Source organism: Capra hircus, chromosome 12 (assembly GCF_001704415.2).
Source record: "Capra hircus breed San Clemente chromosome 12, ASM170441v1, whole genome shotgun sequence".
Taxonomy (NCBI): domain Eukaryota; kingdom Metazoa; phylum Chordata; class Mammalia; order Artiodactyla; family Bovidae; genus Capra; species Capra hircus.
The window spans coordinates 14,681,916-14,706,214 of NC_030819.1; the positions used below are offsets into that span (position 1 = coordinate 14,681,916).

General features: G+C 45.3%; 2 protein-coding genes across 2 annotated transcripts in view; both read left to right on the plus strand.

Annotated features, from left to right (window-relative positions):
* LOC102173859 (multidrug resistance-associated protein 4-like) overlaps nt 1-24,299 on the plus strand; it is a 180,169-nt gene that overhangs the window by 61,690 nt on the left and 94,180 nt on the right. The window lies entirely within an intron of this gene.
* LOC102185892 (NKG2D ligand 2-like) lies at nt 8,657-14,964 on the plus strand. Its single transcript, XM_018056442.1, is given in 3 exon segments — nt 8,657-8,756; nt 14,056-14,319; nt 14,554-14,964. Coding segments are annotated over 3 exon segments (621 nt in total). The 5' UTR covers nt 8,657-8,683; the 3' UTR covers nt 14,838-14,964.

Here is a 24,299-nt window from a genome sequence, read left to right on the forward strand (position 1 = left end):
TCCAGAAGATAGCGGATGACAGGAAAGGCTGGCGTGCTGCAGTCCATGGGGTCACAAAGAGTCGGACATGACTTAGTGACCCAACAACAACCTGGATCCTACCCAAAACGGTGCTTTCTCTTTTTTATTGCCTCCAGCCCCACACCTAAAGGAACTCACCAAATGCACTCCTACTAGCGTACAGCCTGAGACCAGAGGAATAGTCACATTCATGTATTAATCAACCTAAAATTAATTTTTGTATATTGTGCCAAATAGAAATTCCTTCTTATTTACATCATTAACCAGTTATCCCTTTCCTGTGTACTGATCAGCACACCCTTCACTGCTATTTCTTGCCCACACCTACTAGATGTCAAGTTTCTAGACATCCCTGGGTCAATTTCTTTGCTCTTTTCTAAAAACTGGTCTCCTGTCTGCATTATAACTCACCAACTACCACTTGGTGTTGGGAATGCAGCTCAAGAGATGCCGGCTGGGTTGGAAGTGAAGTCCTTTCATAAAATTACCAGACTCAACAGCTTAAAAAAGAATCAAAATTGATTCTTTTGCAGCTGTGGAAAATAGAAGTCTGAATAATTTGTGTCCTTGATTACAGGAGTTTTAATAAAAACGTGTGATTCTCATCAGAAAAGAAAAATGTACAGCATCTTCATAATTGAGTTAACTGATTTTATTCCAGACAGGAGAACACTTCCAGTTTGTCTAGATATTAGTGAAAACTGAGATATTAATTTTTTGTTAAATGTGACACCCCTACAGTTAAGTGCACAAATCTCAACAAATGCTCAGTCAGTCAGTTCAGTTGCTCAGTCCATCTGACTCTTTGAGACCCCATGACCACAGCCAGCCAGGCCTCCCTGTCCATCACCAACTCCTGGAGTTCACCCAAACTCATGCCATTGATCAGTGATGCCATCCAGCCATCTCATCCTGGTCATCCCTTTTCCTCCTGCCTTCAATCTTTCCCAGCATCAGGCGTCTTTTCTAATGAGTCAGCTCTTCGCATCAGGTGGCCAAAGATTTGGAGTTTCAGCTTCAACATCAGTCCCCCAATGAACACCCAGGACTGATCTCCTTTAGGTGGACTGGTTGGATCTCCTTGCAGTCCAAGGGACTCTCAAGAGTCTTCTCCAACACCACAGTTCAGAAGCATCAATTCTTCAGTGCTCAACTTTCTTTATAGTCCAGCTGTCACATCTATACATGACCACTGGAAAAACCATAGCCTTGACTAGACAGACTTTGTTGACAAAGTAATGTCTCTGCTTTTTAATATGCTGTCTCTTTTGGTCATAACTTTCCTTCCAAGGAGTAAGTGTCTTTGAATTTCATGGCTGCAATCACCATCTGCAGTGATTTTGGAGCCCAGAAATAAAAAAATAAGTCAGCCACTGTTCCATTGTTTCCCCATCTATTTGCCATGGGTGATCTTCGTTTTCAGAATGTTGAGCTTTAAGCCAACTTTTTCATTCTCCTTTTTTACTCTCAGAGGCTCTTTAGTTCTTCTTCACTTTCTGCCATAAAGGTGGTGTCATCTGCATATCTGAGGTTATTGAGATTTCTCCCAAAAATCTTGATTTCCAGCTTGTGCTTCTTCCAGTCCAGCGTTTCTCATGAAGTACTCTGCATATAAGTTAAATAACCAGGGTGACAATATACAGCCTTGATGTACTCCTTTTCCTATTTGAACCATTCTGTTGTTCCATGTCCAGTTCTCACTGTTGCTTCCTGACCTGCATATAGGTGTCTCAAGTGGCAGGTCAGTTGGTCTGGTATTCCCATCTCTTTCAGAACTTTCCAGTTTATTGTGATCCACACAGTCAAAGGCTTTGGCATAGTCAATAAAGCAGAAATAGATGGTTTTATGGAACTCTCTTGCTTTTTCCATGGTGCAGCAGATGTTGGCAATTTGATCTCTGGTTCCTCTGCCTTTTCTAAAACCAGCTTGAACATCTGGTAGTTCACGGCTTATGTATTGCTGAAGCCTAGCTTGGAGAATTTTAAGCATCACTTTACTAGCATGTGAGATGAGTGCAACTGTGCAGTAGTTTGAGCATTCTATGGCATTGCCTTTCTTTGGGATTGGAATGAAAACTGACCTTTTCCAGTCCTGTGGCCACTGCTGAGTTTTCCAAATTTGCTGGCATATTCAGTGCAGCACTTTCACAGCATCATCTTAGAGGATTTGAAAAAAGCTCAACTGGAATTCCATCACCTCCACTAGCTTTGTTCATAGTGATGCTTCCTAAGGCCCACTTGACATCACATTCCAAGATGTCTGGCTCTAGGTGAGTGATCACACCATTGTGATTATCTTGGTCATGAGGATCTTTATTGTACAGTTCTTCTGTTTATTTTTTCACTTCTTCTTAATATCTTCTGATTCTGTTAGGTCCATACCATTTCTGTCCTTTATCAAGCCCATCTTTGCATGAAATGTTCCCTTGGTATCTCTAATTTTCTTGAAGAGATCTCTAGTCTTTCCCATTCTATTGTTTTCCTCTATTTCTTTGCATTGATCACTGAAGAAGGCTTTCTTTTCTCTTCTTGCTATTCTTCGAAACTCTGCATTCAGATGTTTATATCTTTCCTTTTCTCCTTTGCTTTTCGCTTCTCTTCTTTTCACAGCTATTTGTAAGGCCTCCTCAGACAGCCATTTTGCTTTTTTGCATTTCTTTTTCTGGGGGATAGTCTTGATTCTTGTCTCCTGTACAAAGTCACGAACCTCCGTCCATAGCTCATCAGGCACTCTGTCTATCAGATCTAGTCCCTTAGATCTATTTCTCACTTCCACTGTATAATCATAAGGGATTTGATTTAGGTCATACCTGAATGGTCTAGTGGTTTTCCCTACTTTCTTCAGTTTAAGTCTGAATTTGGGAATAAGGAGTTCATGATCTGAGCCACAGTCAGCTCCTGGTCTTGTTTTTGCTGACTGTATAGAGCTTCTCCATCTTTGGCTGCAAAGAATATAATCAATCTGATTTCAGTGTCGACCACCTGATGATGTCCTTGTGTAGAGTCTTCTCTTGTGTTGTTGGAAGAGGGTGTTTGCTATGACCAGTGCATTCTCTTGGTAGAACTCTATTAGCCTTTGCCCTGCTTCATTCTGTACTCTAAGGCCAATTTGCCTGATACTCCAGGTGTTTCTTGATTTCCTACTTTTGCATTCCAGTCCCCTATAATGAAAAAGACATCTTTTTTGGGTGTTAGTTCTAAAAGGTCTTGTAGGTCTTCATAGAACTGTTCAGCTTCTTCAGTGTTCCTGGTTGGGGAATAGACTTGGATTACCATGATATTGAATGGTTTGCCTTGAAAATGAATAGAGATCATTCTGTCATTTTTGAGACTGCATCCAAGTACTGCATTTTGGACTCTTTTGTTGACTATGATGGCTACTCCATTTCTTCTGAGGGATTCCTGCCCACAGTAGTAGATATAATGGTCATCTGAGTTAAATTCACCCATTCCAGTCCATTTTAGTTTGCTGATTCTAAGAATGAGAGATGTTCACTCCTGTCATCTCCTGTTTGACCACTTCCAATTTGCCTTGATTCATGGACCTGACATTCCAGGTTCCTATGCAATATTGCTGTTTACAGCATCAAACCTTGCTTCTATCACCAGTTGCATGCCCAACTGGGTGTTGTTTTTGCTTTGGCTCCATCCCTTCATTCTTTCTCGAGTTATTTCTCCACTGATCTCCAGTAGCATGTAGGGCACCTACGGACCTGGGGAGTTCATCTTTCAGTGTCCTGTCTTTTTGCCTCTTCCTACTGTTCATGGGGTTCTCAAGGCAAGAATACTGAAGTGGCTTGCCATACCCTTCTGTAGTGGACCACATTCTGTCAGACCTCTCCACAATGACCCGCCCATCTTGGGTGGCCCCACACGGGCATGGCTTGGTTTCACTGAGTTAGAGAAGGCTGTGGTCTGTGAGATCAGATTGCCTAGTTGTCTGTGATTGTGGTTTCCGTCTGTCTGCCCTCTGATGCCCTCTCTTAGTGTCTACTGTCTCACTTGGGTTTCTCTTACCTTGGACATGGGGTATCTCTTCACAGCTGCTCCAGCAAAGCACAGCTACTGCTCCTTATCTTGGACGTGGGCACCTCCTCTTGGCTATCTAATCAATAGAAATTGGTAAGAGGCCAGATGAGAAATTCAGGCTAGGTTTTATTGGTGTTCCTGTAACTAGGGTCTGGCTGCTTCCCACTCAAAAGCCATTAAAGAGGTCATGTTGATGGAAAGGAAAGTTTGCCTTATTTTGGATGCCAGGAACGGTGGAGGGGAAGGGGGTAGGGGACTTCCATGGTGGATCAGTGGTAAAGAATCTGCCCAGAATCCACCCATCAATGCAGGAGGTGTGGGTTCAACCCCTGCCTCAGAAAGATTCCTTGAAGAAGGAAATAGGAACCCACCCCAGTATTTTTGGAAAATCCCATGGACAGAAGAGTCTGGCAGGCTACAGTCCATGAGGTCACAAAGAGTCACATGCTTAGCAACTAAACAATAAATGAAGGTAAGGGCATCTCCATCTGTCCAAAGGCTGACTCCATCCAACTGACAATCAGTGGGCAAGAACTTTTATAGACAGAGGGAGGGGGCTACATGCAGAAACAGCACAGTCAGCTCTGACAGTCATCTCTAAATTGGTCATGGATGGTCTGACCAGAGTCATCTTGATTGTTTCAAGTTCAATTAATCTTTTGTTCCATGGTTGGCTTGTTTTCATCTCCTTGAGAACAATTCTTGGAATTGTGGCAACTTATATCATGGCTACAGTCTGATCATCATGTAGCTAATTTCTTCCAACTGGTGGGAATTCATGCATCTATAAGACAGCTCACAGGATAGAGCTCAGAATATTATCAACAGCCCTTGAGAAGGACCTCACAGTCCTTGACTACGCTTAACGACTACATTATTCTTAGTTGGTCTCCGTTGACTATTTTCCTTAGTTTCTTCATTTTCTCACTTCTCTGATTAAGCTTAGTGTGTGGCTAAAGCTTTTCTAGGACAAAAGGCAGGCTGAGGACATGGTGGGGCAAGGACAGTAGGGTCCCGCTCTGTTTCATCAGAATTCTTGCTACAGTTTGAGGGAAGGGAAACAAGTTCCCTCGCTCGATCCCAAGGGGGACACGCTGGTCCCTTATGTGGGGTGATGGTGGGGTGGATCCGTGGGTGAGGCACAAGGCGTGGCTTAGGTGGTCTGCCCACCCTGTTGGTGGTGCTGTGTGTCGGGTTATACTCACTACCTTGGTTTTGCCCCCAACACCTCAGTAGTGGGAGTTGGGGCTTGATCATTTTGTATCTTGTTGCTCATAATTGTCCCAACTGTGCATGCATGCAGCACTTTTCCTCCCTTTATAGTGTCTTTGCATTTTGATGCTTGATGAGACCTTAGTCCAGGTCCCAGCCTGTCTCAGGTGTGACAGAAGCAGGAGGAGAAGAGGGAATTCTGGCTTGGACTCCCCGGTCATAAACTTTCCCACGGTCTATACTCAACACCCAGAAAATGAGTTCTCAAAATAACTGAATCCCGTTCCATCTGATTTCATCAATCTGGTTTATTGGAAGAACTGCTGTATGGAGTCAATTTCACAGTGTGTAGTGAATTAACTTCTCATCCAGACATCTAAAACTGGTTCTGGCTACGTGCCATCCTTGTGGGATGAACTGAGGAAATAGTCACTGAACTCAATTACTGTGCTCCATGGTTCAGAGGAAGAGTGTGGTTGACACAGAGAGAGATCCTGGCCACACTGTGTGAGGAGATGGTCAACAGGGGCAGCTGCTGTCTCTGTGCCTGCCAAGTTCCCATTTCTCTGCAAGAGTCCAATAAATATTTATTGAATGACTACATGTTCATTTACTGCTTGTTCTCTAGTGTTAATGAAAATGTTATCAGTCCAGGATTATCAATAGATGGTAAAATTATGGGCTGAAATATTGTCAGGGGACAGGATATTCCTGTTTTATAATAGAGGAATATTACAATATTCCTATTATTATTACTGTTTTATAATAGAAGAATATCCCTCTATTCTAACACAGAAATGAAGTTTCAACCCATATTTTTTTTTTGTCTGTGCAAATATCAGAATCAAATTCACCTTTTATTTTTATCATCATCATTGTGATCACTTGCTAGTCTGTGTCTTATTGACATTCTGGAGACTTTGGCTTGACCTCCTTTATCCTCACTATTGAGGACTTTTTCTTCCTTAGGTGAGTTGCTGTGTGGTTTCCACTGGCTTTTTTTGAGAAGTGTGACCAGGGTAACCTTAATATTTCTTTTAGCTGAACTAAACTTGAGATGAAGCTTGAGCTCATTCCCAGCTCTAGGCCTCTAACTTCCCTTTTCTTAGAACATTTTATTTCAAAATCTTGTCCTCACTTTTTCTCTTACCAGTTTTACAACTGAGGATTGTTTTCTCAAAGCCCTGGGAGCCATCTCTTTCTTTCTTTCTCTTAAGGTGACTTATTAAGGCCATTTATTATTTAAATGTGCTAGCACACTCTATGACCAAGCCCACCCAGATGAAAGGAAGAATGAGAAACTAAGACAAGCTACACACCTAGTGGAAAAGGAATCAGTGAAGGATACTGATTTGCCAGTCTATGTGGCATGAGCTTTCCTACTGGGTATTATCTGATAATGTATAACTTCCCTTGCTGCTGTTTAGTCCCTAAGTCATGCCCAACTCTTTGAGACCAAATGGACTGTAGCCAGCTAGGCTCCTATGTCCAAGGGATTTCCCAGGGAAGAATACTGGAGTGGCGTCTGTTCACAGATTTTTCTTTTTGGTTGCCCTGTGCCTATGTTTCTGCGTGCAGGCTTTCTCCAGCTGCAGCTGGCAGGGGCTCCTCTCTAGTGGCGGTGCTTGGGCTTCTCACTGAGGTGGCTTCTCTTGCTGTGGAGCACTGGCCTTAGGCACGTGGGGTTCAGTAGTCACAGTATTGCGTTCAGCAGTTATGGCCTGCAGGCTCTAGACTGTGGGCCTTGGGAGCCATCGCTTTGAATGTGAAGTATTAAAGGAGATAGTGCTGGCATCTCCCAATCTCTGTAGGAGTGTAGGAGCCTATATTTGGCTCCCAAGTAGCTCAGCTGGTAAAGAATCCACCTGCAAGGCAGGAGACCCTGGTTCGGTTCCTGGGTTGGGAAGATCCCTTGGAGGAGGGCCTGGCAACTCACTCCAGTATTCTTGCCTGGAGGATCCCTGTGGACAGAGGAGCCTGGAGGGCTATAGCACGTGGAGTCGCAAAGAGTCAGACAGGACTGAGCAACTAGGCACAGCACAGCACAGGTGCCTGTACTAGTCAGCTGGTCCTGCCATACAGAGGACCACAGACTGGATGGCTTACACAACAAACACAGCTCTTTCTACAGTTCTGTAGGGAGGAAGTCCAAGATCATGGTGCTGGAGGGTTTGTATCTTCATAAGATCAATGTATCTTATTTTTTGATGCATTTCAAACTTGAAGACAATACAACATTTGCCTCAAATACTTCATCATGTAGTTCAGAAACAAATGGTCTTTTCTGCCTTTGAATCTGTACTCTGTTTCCCCATGTCACCTTGAACTTCTAATTTAATGAATATTGCTGCATTTTCTTTAATGGACTGTATTAATTTTTTAGTTTTAATATTTAAAGGTTAAGGTTTAAAATTTAGTTTCCCCATATAGAAATTAAGATGCATCATTTTTACTTTCTGGCTGTGCCATGAGGCATGTAGGGTCTTGTTCCTTAACCAGGGATCAAACCCCTACCCCTAGATTCTAAGTATGGAGTCTTTACCACTGGACCACCAGGGAAGCCCCCCAATTCACCATTTTAATATATATATATGTTTTTATATATATTTATAATATATATATTATAAATATATTTTATATTTACCTTTTATCTCAGTAAGAGATAAATGATCGCTAAAGGGAGCCTCCCCAGCTGCATAAATAGTACAAATTGAAGAGCTCTGCTCCATGGATGGAAATGAAGAAAGAACATAAGATAAAAATAGACATCAGGAATCAAGACAGCCTTTCATTACCATCCCTTTTGGTTGTTGTTGTTAATGTTAGTCTTGTTCAGAATGATCATCTCCAATACATTTTTAGGGGATATATCAACCAGGCTCCCCTCTAATTCTCAGAAAACGATAGGGACCTCAGCTCCAGAATTCTCCCAGAGGACTCATGAACATGATGTTAGCAAGATCACAGTCATAGGAGAGAAAAACCTCTCCGTCCACCTGGCCTTGAACCTCACAGCATGGCTGTCCAGGTCTGGGCTGAGGACCGGTGGTGAAATTATAGGAAAGAGAGGGAGCATGTGTGCAGGCAAAACAGTGAGGCTGAGGCTGGGAGAAAAAGACCCATAGGCCTCCTCCCCCAGTTATGTGAGAGCGGAGTAGGGCTGCAGGGCTGGGCTGACGGAGCAGGACAGCCCCACCTGCCGCACCCCCGAGCCCAGCAAGAGTGCCCCGCCCAGACTCAGGCGCGAAGCCTCCAAGGGGAAACCTGGGCGGGGCCTGTCGGCAGAGGGACCGCCCAGGCTATCAGCTCATAGGCGGCGGAGGTCCAGACCGCAGCTGCCGGCTAGCGGAAGAGGATCACAGGTTCTGAGTTGGCAGCCTCGCACTCCTGCAAAACTGGGATCCAGGTGGCAAAGGGAGAGATGGGTGACTCCAAGAGCAGTCTTGGCTTCCTCGTTTTGCTTCTGATTGTCTTGTTCAGCGGGACGTCCAGCGGTGAGTTCCGGATGAACCTGCGGGGGAACGTGAGGAGGTTGGATGGGTTCTGACCCGAAAAGGGGATGGGCGTGGTGCCCGCGGGGGTTCGCGATACTTCTTGCAGCGTGTCGCCTCCGCCGCCTCCTCTTTCCATTCCCTCGGCCCCTTTTCTCCTCGGAGGCTCCTCCCGGCTTCTTGCAGGCTCTCCGGGTCAGAACAGGGGTGCCTTGGGTGAAGTAGTGATGCCGGGAGTTTGGGAGGTGACGCTGGGAGAAGAGGGCGGCCGGGACGCGGCAGGAAATGCGGTGAAACCCTCCAAGGGTCCAGCCCGCCCCTGGAAAGTGGGAGCCCTGGAGCCAGGCGGTTTGGGACCAGTCAGCCTTCCCGGGGAGAAGGGACCCAGATCCACCCCACAAAGCACACGCTCCCGCCCCGACCTGTGCAACAGAGACCCTTCTGGTCCCTCCATCTCCCGGCCCTTGAAGGACCCGCGCTCTTTCCCGGCGGTAAGTTATAAACGCAGAGCGGACCCGGGTGCCCAGGCGGCGGCGGCGGCGGCGCGCTCCTGGCTGAAACGTGCTTGAGTTGCTGTTGTCCGAGCCGCAGCTGGTGGCTCCACCCCGGTCCCCGGGCTCCAAGGCGCGGCTCCATCCGTGTGCCCTGGGGTCCACCCCTGGCCCCAGGGCTCCACCCCAGGACCCCGAGGCTCTGCTGCGCGGCTTCCCTGGTGATCCCCGGGCTCCGCGGCGCAGTTCCTTCCCCGTTCCTGGGCTCCCCTGTGCGGCTCCACCCCGGACCCCAGGGGGCGAGTGCGAGCCTGTACCTTTGCAGGGACCACGTGCTCTGGCCCGTTGGTCTAGATGCAGAACTTTTTTTTATTAGAGAATTGATCTTGTTGGGCACCACGTCTATCCTTTAACCTGTTCGTACCCAGCGAAACAGATGTCCTGCCTCTCACGTGGCCTGCAGAGTCCAAGTTGAATATAAGCAGGTTTCCAAGTAGACAATTTCGTGGACCTTCCCCTGCTCAGCATTTCTGCTTGGTGGGGGTGGGTTGCGAGGGGCACGGGGTGGGGGGATTTCCAGGCACTGTATCAGTGATTTGGCTCTAGCTTTCCTTTTCTGCAAAGTAGATGATGAGGTTATGATACTAAATGCAGTGCTGCGCTGACAGGATTAGTCTGTCAACTGTCAGTATTAGTATTGACCGCAAGTTCTTCAAAAACTTCCCTGCTCCAAAAATTTGAAAGGAAGGAAAATGTGCTATGAAATGTGGTGGCTTGTGCTGGGCCTTAGATTCGGAGGAGAAGCCCAGTTCCAGCAGCTGGCCCAGTGTCTCACAGGGCTCCATGCAGCCCTGGGGGCCTGTGTCTGACTGTTCTCTCACAGTCCCTGAGCATCAGGGGGAAGGTACCTGCTGAAGCCCGCTTGGAGCCAGGCAGCCACATACATCACCCAGCACCACAGAAGCACATTGTCTTCCAGAACACTGTGCCTTAGGAAAGCCATAGCATCTGAACTTTCTAAGACAGACTTAGGGATGTGGAATATTTTCTGGATATCACCTTCATTAGGTTTAACTGAAAGTGTTTGCATAACTTTTGTGACCAAGAAATTTTTAAACAATGTTATAAAATAAACAGTTTTTAAGATTGTTTCAACACAAATACTTAGACTAGCTTAGGGCCAAGTGCTTTTTAGTTTCTACTTCATCAGAGTAATGTAGTTGATTCATCCTTGAATGTACCATGAGTAGTTGCTCACTCCTGTCTGACTCTTTGAGACCCCATGGACTATACAGTCCGTGGAATTCTCCAGGATTGAATACTGGAGTGGATAGCCTTTCCCATCTCTAGGGGATCTTCCCAACCCAGGGACTGAACCCAGGTCTTCCACATTGCAGGTGGATTCTTTACCATCTAAGGCACCAGGGAAGCTTACGAATACTGGAGTGGGTAGCCTCTCCCTTTTCCAGGGGATCTTTCTGACCCAGGAATTGAGCTGGGGTCTCCTGCATTGCAGGTGGATTCATTACCTGCTGAGCCACCAGGGAAACCCTTAAGTTTCTTTCTTTTCTTTCTTTTTTTTTTTTTTTTTTTTAATATTTATCACTAGTTTTGGGAATTATTTGTCTATAAGATGAAATACTTTGTTTTAGGAAAAGAAAAATGAAAAAATGCTCTCACCTTGTACAAGAAAAAGCAGTGTTGGAGGAAGAAAACTTAAAAGCTAGAAGGCAAAAAAAAGAAAAATACAATAGAAACAGAAACTACTCTTTCATGGAAAGTTGCCTTTACAAATTCTTTTTAATACAGAGGAGTTCTGCCTTCTTACTTTGGGGAAAGGAGGAGAGGAATTTATGGAAACATCTTAAATTTGGCAGATCCTAGCATTTCTCAGTGCCAGAAGTGGGTTTGGGTCAGGTCAATAGTAAATATCCCTTTTACTATGCACAGAATGGGTGCCTGAGTTGTCTTGTAGGAAAAAAAAAAAAAAAGTAAACAGATTTTGTGCTTATCTTCAAGGCTGGCTTAAGTATAAAATGGATTTTTTAAAACACTTGAAAAAATTAAAGAATTCAATTTATTTATTTATTTTTAATTACATATGCATCATGAGGAAGGTGTTCAATGCCTAGCCACTGATCAGCACCTACCTGGAGTCAAAGCTCCTCCCAGACAGCTCAGGCTATTACTAGTTGAAGCTGGTTATGACCCAGATCCTACCACCTATGAAGGTAACAAGTGGTTGAAAAGGACAAGTTGGTTTGCTCAGGAGCCCCGGGAAAATAGTGACCTAATGTCCTCAGACCGCCTCCAAGTTTCCAGGTTAGAAAGGGGGCAGAGGTGGCTGCTGTAGGGCGCATCAGCATCTTGAGGACAGTCAGGGTGGTTGGCACAAGGCGAACATTTGAGCACCACCACACTTATGGTTTCAACCAATCTAGGGGTCTGCGTGCTAGCAGCCAGCAGTTTTTATGTGCTGGGGGTCTGCTTCCTGTAGAAACAACGTGAGGCTTGTGTCAGCTCTTTGTTGTCTTTCAGGGAACTGGGAATTTCATGACACTGCTCTGTGGCTGGTCACAGTCTAAATTGTTACCAGTTTCCCAGCCTAAGGAGTATTCCTTTCTCCATCTTCACATGTTCTAATCCTTAACTCTTAAAACACCATTTTGAGACTCACAGGAGGCCTGGCTGACTAAAACTTTTCTACAAACAAGAGGCAGACAGATACCATGGGGGCGGGTCTTTCCCACTAAAGTGCCCTAGAGCCCTTTTGGTTACAAGACCATTTATTACCCATTTTTCCATGATCCCAAGAAGCTCAGGGCCTCCAACAGCTTCCTAACTCTGCAAGAGAGTCTAAACATGCCCTCTCTCAACTGGCATCTTATCCCTTTGTCTGTCAACTCACCCAGCAAAACCCCCAGACCTGGCCCCCAGGACCTAACTTAGCAGAGACAGGAACAGGGTTTCCCAGAGTGTGACACAGGGCTCGAGGGTGAGGCTGGGCATCCCCACTTCCACCCTTTGCTCCCACATTCATAGTGTCTAGGAATTGGGACAGCAGCAGCCTATAATGGTTATTGATTAAGGTAGGAGTTGACAGATTTTTTTTTTTTTTCCCTATAGAAGAAAGTGAATCTCAAGGTCTCATTAGGCAATTTGGTATCTGTATCTGGTGCAAAAGGAGCTTCCCCATTTGTGGAGCAGCAGGAGCCAAATATACTGTGTAAATCAACTGAGAACCAGACTTGTGCACGGTCCTGGTTTCGGACCCCAGTAATGAGTGACCCATCCCCTAGAGAATCATCCAAGAGCTGCCTCAGTTGTCTGTTTATGAACCAGAAACGTACCCTGTCCTGCCTTGTAGCTTCTGGTGGTGGGACTGTGATAGGAGTGTGGGTCTGCCTGTTATGGGCTAATGTACCCCCTTGCTGTAGATGGCTTCCCTGGTGGCTCAGAGGTTAAAGCATCTGCCTCCAATGTGAGTAGACGTGAGTTCGATCCCTGGGTCAGGAAGATCCCCTGGAGAAGGAAATGGTAACCCACTCCAGTATTCTTGCCTGGAGAATCCCATGGATGGAGAAGCTTGGTAGGCTACAGTCCACGGGATCGCAAAGAGTTGGAAACGACTGAGCGACTTCACCTTCACCTGCTGTAGACTGGCTTCCTTGGTTCAAGGAGCAGTAGGGGACACTGCATGAAGTCACAGGTGTGAGCAGGGCATAGTGGCCCTGTATCAACTCTGGTGTCAGGCCTAGGTCCCCTGCTGGTACATCTGATTTGTTCCCTGTGGCCCTGGTTATGCCAAGCCACATAATCACTTCTATCCTATGACGGCTGGCCTATCTGAACTAATGGTTAGGGGTTGGTGAACCCAGATCATGCTGGGCAACTCTGACATTCCATGACCAGAGGCCTCATCTCTGCCAGGCCGCAGGACCATACCAGGAGCCACACTGTACGGTATGGGCTTTCTCACTGCAAGTGGTGGGTCCTTTCTTCAGGAAACTAGTAGTCTGTGTTGTGAGCCTCCAAGTAAAATGCCTCATACAGCATGTAGCTCCTTTCTGAACACAGATAGCTATGACGTCACCGGTTCTGTTGGGTCACCTGCCCAAGAAGCAGGTCCATAGAGTCCACCAGGCTTTCCCATGGCGCCTGGTGGCCTGGACACTTTCCTGCCCCTTCATTCCGTGTCTGCCCTGGCAGATTCACTTCTCTGAGCCTTGGATCCCCTCCTCTACCACCTGCCTCGGAAGTGCTGGACGTTCTCTTTCATGCCATGTGGGCCAGGCCTTTCTCCAGGCTCCTGAGACCCATCCTAGTGGGAGATCAGCAGCTTCTCCCCAGCCTTGCTAAGTCCTGTGACCCGTAATTATTAACTCTTCCTTCTCCAACTTGGGGTTCTGTGCTCACCCGTCGCCTCTTTGCCCCTCTCCCTGTGATCCTGCTTCCTCAGGGGCATCCCCACAGGCTCCCCATCTCTCACAGGATCCGGGGTTAGATTCTGACAGTCCTCTGTCGTCTAGGCTTTTCCTGCAGAGCAGCCTGGCACGTCTCTGCAAAGGTTATGATGCTGGGAACTGACCTGGTAGACAAGGGGACACACCCAGGATGTGTGAAATTCGCCAGGCAGGGGACTCCTCCTTCTCCACAAAGAGAGGAGGGGCACTGGCTGTATGGTGTGTGTTGTGGGGTGTCATTGCTCTGTCAGCCCGCCCTGCACTTTACTCCGCTCTCACATAACTGGGGGAAGGGGCCTACTGGTTTTTTTTCCCCAACCTCACCCTCACTGTGTTTTGCCTTCACAGACCCTCATTCTCTTTCCTATAATTTCACCATCAGTCCTTGAGCCAGATATGGTCAGTCATGGTGTGAGGTTCAAGGAGAAGTTGATGAAAAGGTCTTTCTCTCCTATGACTGTGGTACAGCTAAGATCAAGTACCTTAGTCCACTGGGAGAGGAAGTGAAAAATATGAGCACCTGGGAAACACAGACTGTCACACTCAGAGACACTGGAGACCTGTTGAAGGAGCAAATGCCTCACCTTATACCAGAGAAACACACAGACAAGGGTGAGTTAGAAAATCCAAATGCAGGAGGAGTAGACTGGGGGCTTAGCTGCATCCACTGTTTTTGGGTTAAAAAAAAAAATTGGATATTGTCCTTCCCTAGTAGTCCAGTGGAAAGAGCAGCTGTTGCAGGAGAGACCAGGGCCAGATTAGCTGGACCCAGGGGAGGTGGACCCAGGTGGGTAAGAATCTGTCAAGCCCAGAGGCTGAGCTCTTTCTTTCCGTCTGTGGGATCAGGCCCTCTGACCCTGCAGGCCAGGATGACATGCTGGCGTGAAGACAATGGACACACCAGTGCATTCTGGGAGTTTGGCTTCAATGGACAGCTGTGCCTCCTCTTTGATTTGGAGAATGGACACTGCACAATGCTTCATCCTGGAGGGAGACAGATGAAAGAGAACTGGGAGAATGACAGGGCTGTGACGGACTTCTTCAGGAAGGTCTCCATGGGAGACTGTCGGGCCTGGCTTCAGGCTTTCTTAGTGCGCTGGGAGAAAATGCTGAAGACCTCAGGTAAGTGAGAAGAGTAGGAGAAAGTGGTCGTCCTCTCATGGTGACATGGACCCACTCCCGTGTGTGTGTGTGTGTGTTTGAGAATGTGATCCGTCAGAGGTGAGTTGTTCCTGGGAGAGCAATGGCCCAGGGAGGCTCTGTCATCCTCCTTCCTCTTCCACTCCTGACGTCTCTCCTCACAGCACAGGCCTTTGGAAGACTGAACATGAATTTTTGCTGATCCCAAACCTGTAGACATCTTTTTGATTTCTGGGATATTTCTCACTGAACCCTCTTTCCAGAATCTTCTTTCAAATGTCGGGAAATCTGTCAATACTGCCTCTGCTGTCAGCTCCTGAGGACTGCATCCTCAGGTCACCATTTCTGATGTCACAGCAGGACTGAGTGGCTGTGTTGGAAACCTTGCTCCCCCATTAGCTGTCAAAGCCCCATGAGGACTGGGCTCCTCCCTTCCCTCCATCTGGCCTGAGGACCTACCTATCACAGGGGCCTCCATGTGATGGGTGCAAGCTGCCTGCACAGTAGGGGTACTGAGTCAGGGGGGTGAGGAGGCATGTGCCGAGTTTGGGGTCTGGACAAGGGCTTCACTCTTACTCTCCTTGCAGCACCACTGACCACGGGACCTTCTACAGTGCAGCCCACGGCCCCAGCCAGCAACCACATCAGCTGGATCACCACCGGGGTTCTCACCAGTTTTGTCATAATGGGCATCATAATTGCCTGCATCCATTAGAAGAAGAGGTACTGAGGGCAGAATTCAGAGAGAAGGCAGGGGCACGGGGCCTGGTGTGAGGAGAGGGAGGGAAATCCCAGCCAAGCCCTGCCCCTCACTGAACCTCCTCATCCTGTAAATGAGCAGGTGAACAAGGCCTCATATAACCTGAGAGCAAGAACTCAGACAAGCTCAGGCCTCAGTTCTGAAAGGTCCTCACTGTCAGAGGACAGTGGGAAGTAGGGGGTCAGCTGAGGGCCTGTTGGAAGTTAAAAGGGTTTAGCCAAGTCCCCTGATTGAGCACAGACTGCTGGCTGGCAGGGCCCAGGGTAGGTGATGTGAGAACAGTAGGCACTCAGGGGGAGGGCAGGACTCTCGGGGGCTGAGAGCAGCATGGGGGCTCCATGTGCTGTCAATGAAGAGGGGACCCACCCAGGGGCCAAGATGAGAGGGGCCGGGCTCTCATCCCAGGAGGAAGGGGTGGGAAGGCCTTTGCAGACCCAACTCCAAAGGCCTGTTCTCACAGGAAGTGGCGTGGGTCAAGCAGGCAAGGCAGGAGCCCCACAGGACAGACTGGGGGAAGTGTTGAGGCCAGGCCCCTGCTCCTGGAGCAGCTGCAGTTGTGACTCAGCCTGCACGTCAGCAGCCTCCTCTGGGGACCCAGAGCCCCATCACTGAGTGGCCATGCCTCGAGCAGAGGTGACAGGATGGGTGGGCCTGAGCTGGGGTAGAGGCGCCCAGCCTGGGGGACCAGGAAGAGATGGGGGCAGGGACCCTGGTCCTGAGAACTGTGTGTGCTGCTGGCTCTGAGGCTGGAAAGGAGCGAAGGAAGGAGGTTTGCCTGCAGCCCCCCAAGGCTGTCAGGAAGCAAGGGCCTTTCTCTAGGGACCTGCTCCCAGGTCCTTTAGGCCCCCCTGGGGGAGGATCTGGACCTGAGTAAAGGGAGCAGATTGATTCCTCACTGGCTCCAGTCTTGAGCCTGATCAGGGGGTGTCAGGGCCTGGGTTGACTGTGATGCAGGAAGGAAGGAGGAGGTGACAAGAAGCTGCTGGGCCTGGGGTGGGGGTGGGGGTGGAGGACATAGGAGCCCCTCAGTGAGGCCGGGGCTGGAGCAGGGATTGGGGAAGGGCAGCCCCAGGAAAGTGACAGGAGTTCCTCAGCCTCCTGGACCAAGGCCTCTTTCTTTTCTGCAGGAGACAGTGCTCCCAGAAAGCCTGACAGGTGCTCTCTCTGCCTTTCTCCTGCTCTTCACTTCAGATCCAGGAGATCAGACCCCAAGAATCCTCAGTGTTTTCCGGTTACGCTGACACAGTAGATGCATCATCTCATGGGCTTTAGCACATTTGACGAAATCCTACACAGCAACAATTTATTTCGCCACTTTCTCCTGGTGCTAAGTGATGGTATTTCCACACTGAAATATTCAAGTACTTGAAGAAATCGCCACAAACAGGACATTTTTCATCTGATTCTAGTCTGTGGATAATTAGACTCAGCCTTGTGACTTCGTTCTTGCAAATGATATTGCAAGAAAAATACCATCTGCTGTTACGGAACTCAGTGATTCTGTGTCTGGAAAAATCACCTCAGCCTATTTTCAATAAGGTGAAGGTCTATACATGACTGTTTCCTTTAATTATTTATTCTGTTTAAAGTGAAAGTGTTAGTCACTCAGTCGGGTCCAACTCTTTGTGACCCTGTGGACTGTAGCCTGCCAGGCTCCTCTGTCCATGGGATTCTCCAGGCAAGAATACTGAAGTGGGTTGCTATTTCCTTCTCCAGGGGACCTCTCCAACTCAGGGATTGAACCCTCGTCTGCTGTGTCTCCTGTGTTGGCAGGCAGATTCTTTACAATCTGAGCCACTGAGAAAGCCCATTTATTATGCTGCTGCTGCAGTTTTGGTTATTTGGGTCATGAAGATCTTTTTTGTATAGCTCTTCTGTGTATTGTTGCCACCTCGTCTTAATATCTTCTGCTTCTGGTAGGTCCATAGCATTTCCGTCCTTTATTGAGCCCATCTTTGCATGAAATGTTCCCTTAGTATCTGTGATTTTCTTGAAGAGATCTCTAGTCTTTCCCATTCTATTGTTTTCCTCTGTTTCTTTGCAATGATCACTGAGGAAGGCTTTCTTATCTCTCTTATCTTTCTTATCTCTCCTTGCTGTTCCCAAGACTTCAGTTCAGTTTAGTCACTCAGTTCAGTTCAGTCGCTCAGTCGTGTCTGACTCTTTGTGACCCCATGAATCGCAGCACGCCAGGCCACCCTGTCCATCACCAACTCCTGGAATTCACTCAGACTCATGCCCATCAAGTCAGTGATGCCATCCAGCCATCTCATCCTCTGTCTTCCCCTTCTCCTCCTTCCCCCAATCCCTCCCAGCATCAGAGTCTTTTCCAATGAGTCAACTCTTCTCATGAGGTGGCCAAAGTACTGGAATTTCAGCTTTAGCATCATTCGTTCCAAAGAAATCCCAGGGCTGATCTCCTTCAGAATGGACTGGTTGGATTTCCTTGCAGTCCAAGGGACCCTCAAGAGTCTTCTCCAACACCACAGTTCAAAAGCATCAGTTCTTTGGCACTCAGCCTTCTTCACAGTCCAACTCTCACATCCATCCATGACTACTGGAAAAACCATAACCTTGACTAGACGGACCTTAGTCGGCAAAGTAATGTCTCTGCTTTTGAATATGCTATCTAGGTTGCTCATAACTTTTCTTCCAAGGAGTAAGCATCTTTTAATTTCATGGCTGCAATCACCATCTGCCGTGATTTTGGAGCCCACCAAAATAAAGTCTGACACTGTTTCCACTGTTTCCCCATCTATTTCCCATGAAGTGATGAGACCAGATGCCATGATCTTCATTTTCTGAATGTTGAGATTTAAGCCAACTTTTTCACTCTCCTCTTTCACTTTCATCAAGAGGCCTTTAGGTTCCTCTTCACTTTCTGCCATAAGATTGGTGTCATCTGCATATCTGAGGTGATTGATATTTCTCTTGGCAATCTTGATTCCAGCTTGTATTTCTTCCAGTCCAGCATTTCGCATGATGTACTCTGCATATAAGTTAAATAAGCAGGGTAACAATATACAGCCTTGACGTACTCCTTTTCCTATTTGGAACCAGTCTGTTGTTCCATGTCTAGTCTAACTGTAGCTTCCTGACCTGCATATAGGTTTCTCAAGAGGCAGGTCAGGTGGTCTGATATTCCCATCTCTCAGAATTTTCCACAGTTGATTGTGATCTGCACAGTCAAAGGCTTTGGCATAGTCAATAAAGCAGAAATAGATGTTTTTCTGGAACTCTCTTGCTTTTTCCATGAGCCAGCAGACGTTGGCAATTGGATCTCTGGTTTCTCTGCCTTTTCTAAAACCAGCTTGAATATCAGGAAGTTCACGGGTCACATATTGCTGAAGCCTGGCCTGGAGAATTTTGAGCATTACTTTTCTAGCACATGGGATGAGTGCCATTGTGCGGTAGTTTGAGCATTCTTTGGCATTGCCTTTCTTTGGGATTGGAATGAAAACTGACCTTTTCCAGTCCTGTGGCCACTGCTGAGTCTTCCAAATTTGCTGGCATATTGAGGGCAGCACTTTCACAGCATCATCTTTCAGGATTTGAAACAGCTCAACTGGAATTCCATCACCTCCACTAGCTTTGTTCATAGTGATGCTTTCTAAGGGCCACTTGACTTCACATTCCAGGATGTCTGGCTCTAGATAAGTGATCACACCATTGTGATTATCTGGGTCATGAAGATCTTTTTTGTACAGGAGTTCTGTGTATTCTTGCCACGTCTTCATAATATCTTCTGCTTCTGTTAGGTCCAGACCATTTCTGTCCTTTATTGAGCCCATCTTTCCATGAAATGTTCCCTTGGTATCTCTAATTTTCTTGAAGAGATCTCTAGTCTTTCCCATTCTGTTGTTTTCCTCTATTTCTTTGCATTGATCGCTGAGGAAGGCTTTCTTATCTCTTCTTGCTATTCTTTGGAACTCTGCATTCAGATGTTTATATCTTTCCTTTTCTCTTTTGCTTTTTGCTCCTCTTCTTTTCACAGTTATTTGTAAGGCCTCCCTAGACAGCCATTTTGCTTTTTTTCATTTCTTTTCCATGGGGATGGTCTTGATCCCTGTCTCCTGTACAGTGTCATGAACCTCGGTCCATATTTCATCAGGCACTCTATCTATCAGGTCTAGCCCCTAAGTCTATTTCTCATTTCCACTGAATAATTATATGGGATTTGATTTAAGTCATACCTGAATGGTAGAGGTTTTCCCTACTTCCTTCAATTTAAATTTGAATTTGGTAATAAGGGCTTCATGATCTGAGCCACAATCATCTCCTGGTCTTGTTTTTGCTGACTGTGTAGAGCTTCTCCATCTTTGGCTTCAAAGAATATAATCAATCTGATTTCGGTGTTGACCATCTGGTGATGTCCATATGTAGAGTCTTCTCTTGTGTTGTTGGAAGAGGGTGTTTGCTATGAACATTGTGTTCTCTTGGCAAAACTCTATTAGCCTTTGCCCTGCCTTATTCTGTATTCCAAGGCCAAATTTTCCTGTTACTGCAGGTGTTTCTTGACTTCCTACTTTTGCATTCCAGTCCCTTATAATGAAAAGGACATCTTTTTTGGGTTTTATGACTAAATATCAGTCCCCAGCCTCTATTTCACTCCTTTTCCTTTTTTAAAGGTAACTTTTCAACTTCTCAATTTTTTTGATGTCTATTCTTTTCTAACTTGTAGGAATTATCTAATTATTTTTTCACTATCCTAAGTCAAGACTTAGCTCTTTCAGATCTCTTCACCCTCACCACACAAGTGAATGTTTCATAAACACTCATTTTCCCACTGTAATTTCATTATAATTCTAGTTAGCTCAATAATTTCACTGTATAAATAGTAGTCATGGCTGAGCCAAGTTGAGTCATTATGATAAGACATAATTAAAGAAATAGGGAATTAGAACATAGATTTAAATATTTCACCAGAATTTAGCTAGAGAAATTGTGAAATACAGGTTAAAGGAAAGTGAAGGAGAGTAAGGATGCTCAACATATGCTAATGAGAAATTTGGAAGGAGAAAATTTAAAGGTTGAAGGGGAATTAAGAGTTAGATAATGTAGACAAAGGAAGAACAATCAAATGACTGGCAGGAAAATTTTAAAAATCATACTACTATCTATTGAGACTAAAGGTGAAATAAAGATTTTTTCCAACAAAATCTGAAAGACTTGACCATTCACAAACCCTTAATATTAAAAGATGCTATGTGTGATTCAGGTTGATGTTTGGCAGAGGCTAACACAATACTATAAAGTGATTATCCTTCCTTTAAAAAATAAATAAATTTTAAATTTTAAAAATTAAAAGATGCACTTCTGTAAGAAGGAAGCCTAGAAAGAAGAATCAGTATCTAAGAAGTCACATTGAACAAAGAAATTGGCAAACAGGTTGCCAATTTTAAAGAACCAATGACTGTCTGAAAATAACCCCATAATAATAAGAGCAATTATGACAGTAGAGGGGGGCATAATGTGGTATAGAGTATAAATAAAATGGAATTAAATATTATATGACCTATCTTGGGGCACTGCGGATATATATCTTGAGTTACAGAACTCTGAGTACTTTGCATTGTCAGGAGGAATCTGAGTGATTACACTCAAGTATTAAAGTCAGGTAGGTATATTAAATCTTTCTACTAACATAATTGAAATAAGATGTATATTTTCCAAGTAAATGGAAAATAGAAAAAGAGGGGAAAAAAGAAGCAAAGAAAAATTGAAGTACCTAGAACACTCAAAATAATGAAAATGAATCCACATATATCTGTAGTAATCATAAGTATAAATGGTTCAACATTCCTCATTAAGTGTAGAGCTTCCTAGATTAGATAAAACCCCAAATCCAAACAATGTGCCATTTATAAGACATATAAAGCATAAAAACATGAAAAGATGGAGTGTAAAAGAATAGAAAAAGGAAACCCAAGCAACTATTTGTTGAACAAATGATAAAAATTCCTAGATGGCAGAAACTGTTTTTCTCCTCTTATTAATAAGACTTCATTTTTAGAGCACTTGTAGGTTCAGTTGTAGCTTCACAGTGAAATCGAACAAGTACAGTGAAGTTCCCATTTATCCCCTCCCTCCATTCCCACAGCCCCTCCAACCATCAGCATCCACCTCCAGAGTGGTACATTTTTGTAAATCAGTGAACCAACATTAGCACATCATTATCACCCAAAGTCCACAGTTTGCATTAGGTGTCACTCTTGATGTTGTATATTCTATGGATGTTAATGAATGTATAGTGACAAGTATCCACCATTACAGTATCACATAGAATAATTTCATTTCCTTAAAAAAATCCCCTCTGCTTCACCTGTTCATTGAGAGTATATTTTATATTTATCTTTCTTACTTGCTACAGTGCCATGATTATCTTAGGGCTTTGAAGTCTATGCTAGGATTTAACTGTTTTTCTTATTCTCTTCTGATTGAATTCATGATAATCAGAGAAAATGAAAAAAAATTTGGCATTTCCAAATATTAAACCTATAGTGACAGTGCTACTGCCACCACCACCAAGTAATGAAGTCTTTTCCAGACGATTCTCAGAAAATGATATTTCTTCCACAAACAGAAAATAAACATTTTCAATATTATCTACTAGAATTAGGAATTCTTAGACTGCCTGGAAATGTCCCTCTAATGTTATTCAAATAATTTGAATGTTCTGTAAAGGATTATCAAATGGTCTTATTGTTTTTTGAGTTTGTGATTATTATTAGACAAACTATCACAAGTCACAGTCCTATGTGACAACCATCAAAGATCTTTGGACAGAAAGAGTGTCATCCATCAAGTTAACCATTTATCAATTGATTTTAGCAAAAGACTTCTATAATATTTATAGACCTAAATTATATTGAAATTCTCTGTATTAGTTTTTTATTATGCATGATAAATTACTCTAAAACTTTGTGGCTTAAAACAGTTTATTATGCTACTGATATTTAAATCAACAGCTCTGTACTCCAGAAAACTTGAAGTATTTAAGATTTTTGTTTTCTAACCCACAAGAGAGGTCATGATGTTTCACCATTTCTCTGTCCTATGGATTCAGTGCACCTGGAGATTCTGAGGAAACAGGGTCTGAGAGGACACCCTGTGTTCACGGCAGCGCTGCTCACAGTAGCCGGGACCTGGAAGCCACCTAAACGTCCACCCACAGGTGAATGGAGAAAGAAGATGTGGGACATATACACAGGGCAGTATTACTCAGCCATCAGAAAGAAAGAAATAATGCCATATGTAGCAATGTGAATGGACCTGGAGATTGTCATATTGAACAACATAAGTCAGACAGGGAAGCAGAAGCACCTTCTGATGGCCCTTATATGTGGAATCCAAAAAGTCATGATACAAGTGCTCTTACGTACGAAACAGAAAGAGCCTCACAGACTTAGAGAATGAATATATGGTTGCCAGGGGGAAAGGATGAGGGGAAAGGGATAGTTAGGGAGTCTGGGATCAACATGTACACACTGATTTATTTAAAATGGATAACCAGCAAGGACCTACTGTATAGCACATAGAACTCTGCTCAATGTTACGTGGCAACCTGGGTGGGGATGGGAGGGGAGCTGGGGAAGAATAGATGCATGTATGGAAGTGAAAGTGAAAGAAGGTTAGTTACACAGTCATGTCCGACTCTTTGGGATCCCATGGACTGTCAGCTGCCAGCTCCTCTGTTCATGGAAATCTCCAGGCAAGGGAGTACTGGAATGGGTTGCCATTTTCTTCTCCAGGAGCTCTTCATGACCTGGGGATCGAACCTGGGTCTCTTGCAGTGCAGGCAAATTCTTTACCCACTGAGCCAGCAGGGAAGATAGAGACATGTAAGTGAGTAAGTGTTCATCGCTCAGTCGTGCCCGACTCTTTGCAACCCCATGGACTACAGCCCACCAGACTCCTCTGTCCATGAGATTTTCCAGGCAAGGATACTGGAGTGGGTTGCCATTTCCTTCTCCAGGGGATCTCCCCAACCCAGGGATCGAACCCGGGTTTCCTGCACAGCAGGCAGATTCTTTACTGACTGAGCTACAAGGGAAGCCCTGTATGTGTGTGTTAAATCCCTAGCCTAGCTTCTTTGTGCTGCTCTTTCAGAACACCTGCACTCCTCTCTGGGTGTATATTTCCACCTTGCTTCCGTCTTAAACTTTTTCTGTATATATCCAGTAATAACATTGGTACCTGTTTTTACAGTTTGCCTCCTTGGAACATTCTTGTTTTCAAAGATGGTAAGATCCAAGGGAACTTTGCATCTCGCCCCTGGTGTTTGGTGTCTAGAACTCCTCATTTTACACCAAGCTTCCCAGGTTCAATTCCTGGGCAGGGAACTAAGCTCCCTCTTTAGCACTGCTCACTGTGGTCCCTCTAGATCAATATTAAGGAAATAGACACGTTATACTACTACACCTTATATTAAGGAGTAAATATGCACCTTTATACAGGTAGAGGGGCTTCACAATTGTGTCATGGGAGACTTTGCCTCTGCTAAGAGTTTTTAAAAAAGAGAAAGTCTTCTAAAAGTCGACCTGTTTCCTTCCCTTTCTAGGCCTTTTAATGGCTATTGTTTTTTCCTTTCTAGTCCTTGTTTACTTAACCTTTTGATTGACTTTGTGTCTGTAGGATCTACCAGTTTGAAATAACACTCATGGTGGCTCAAGGAATACAGCCCATTCCAGTG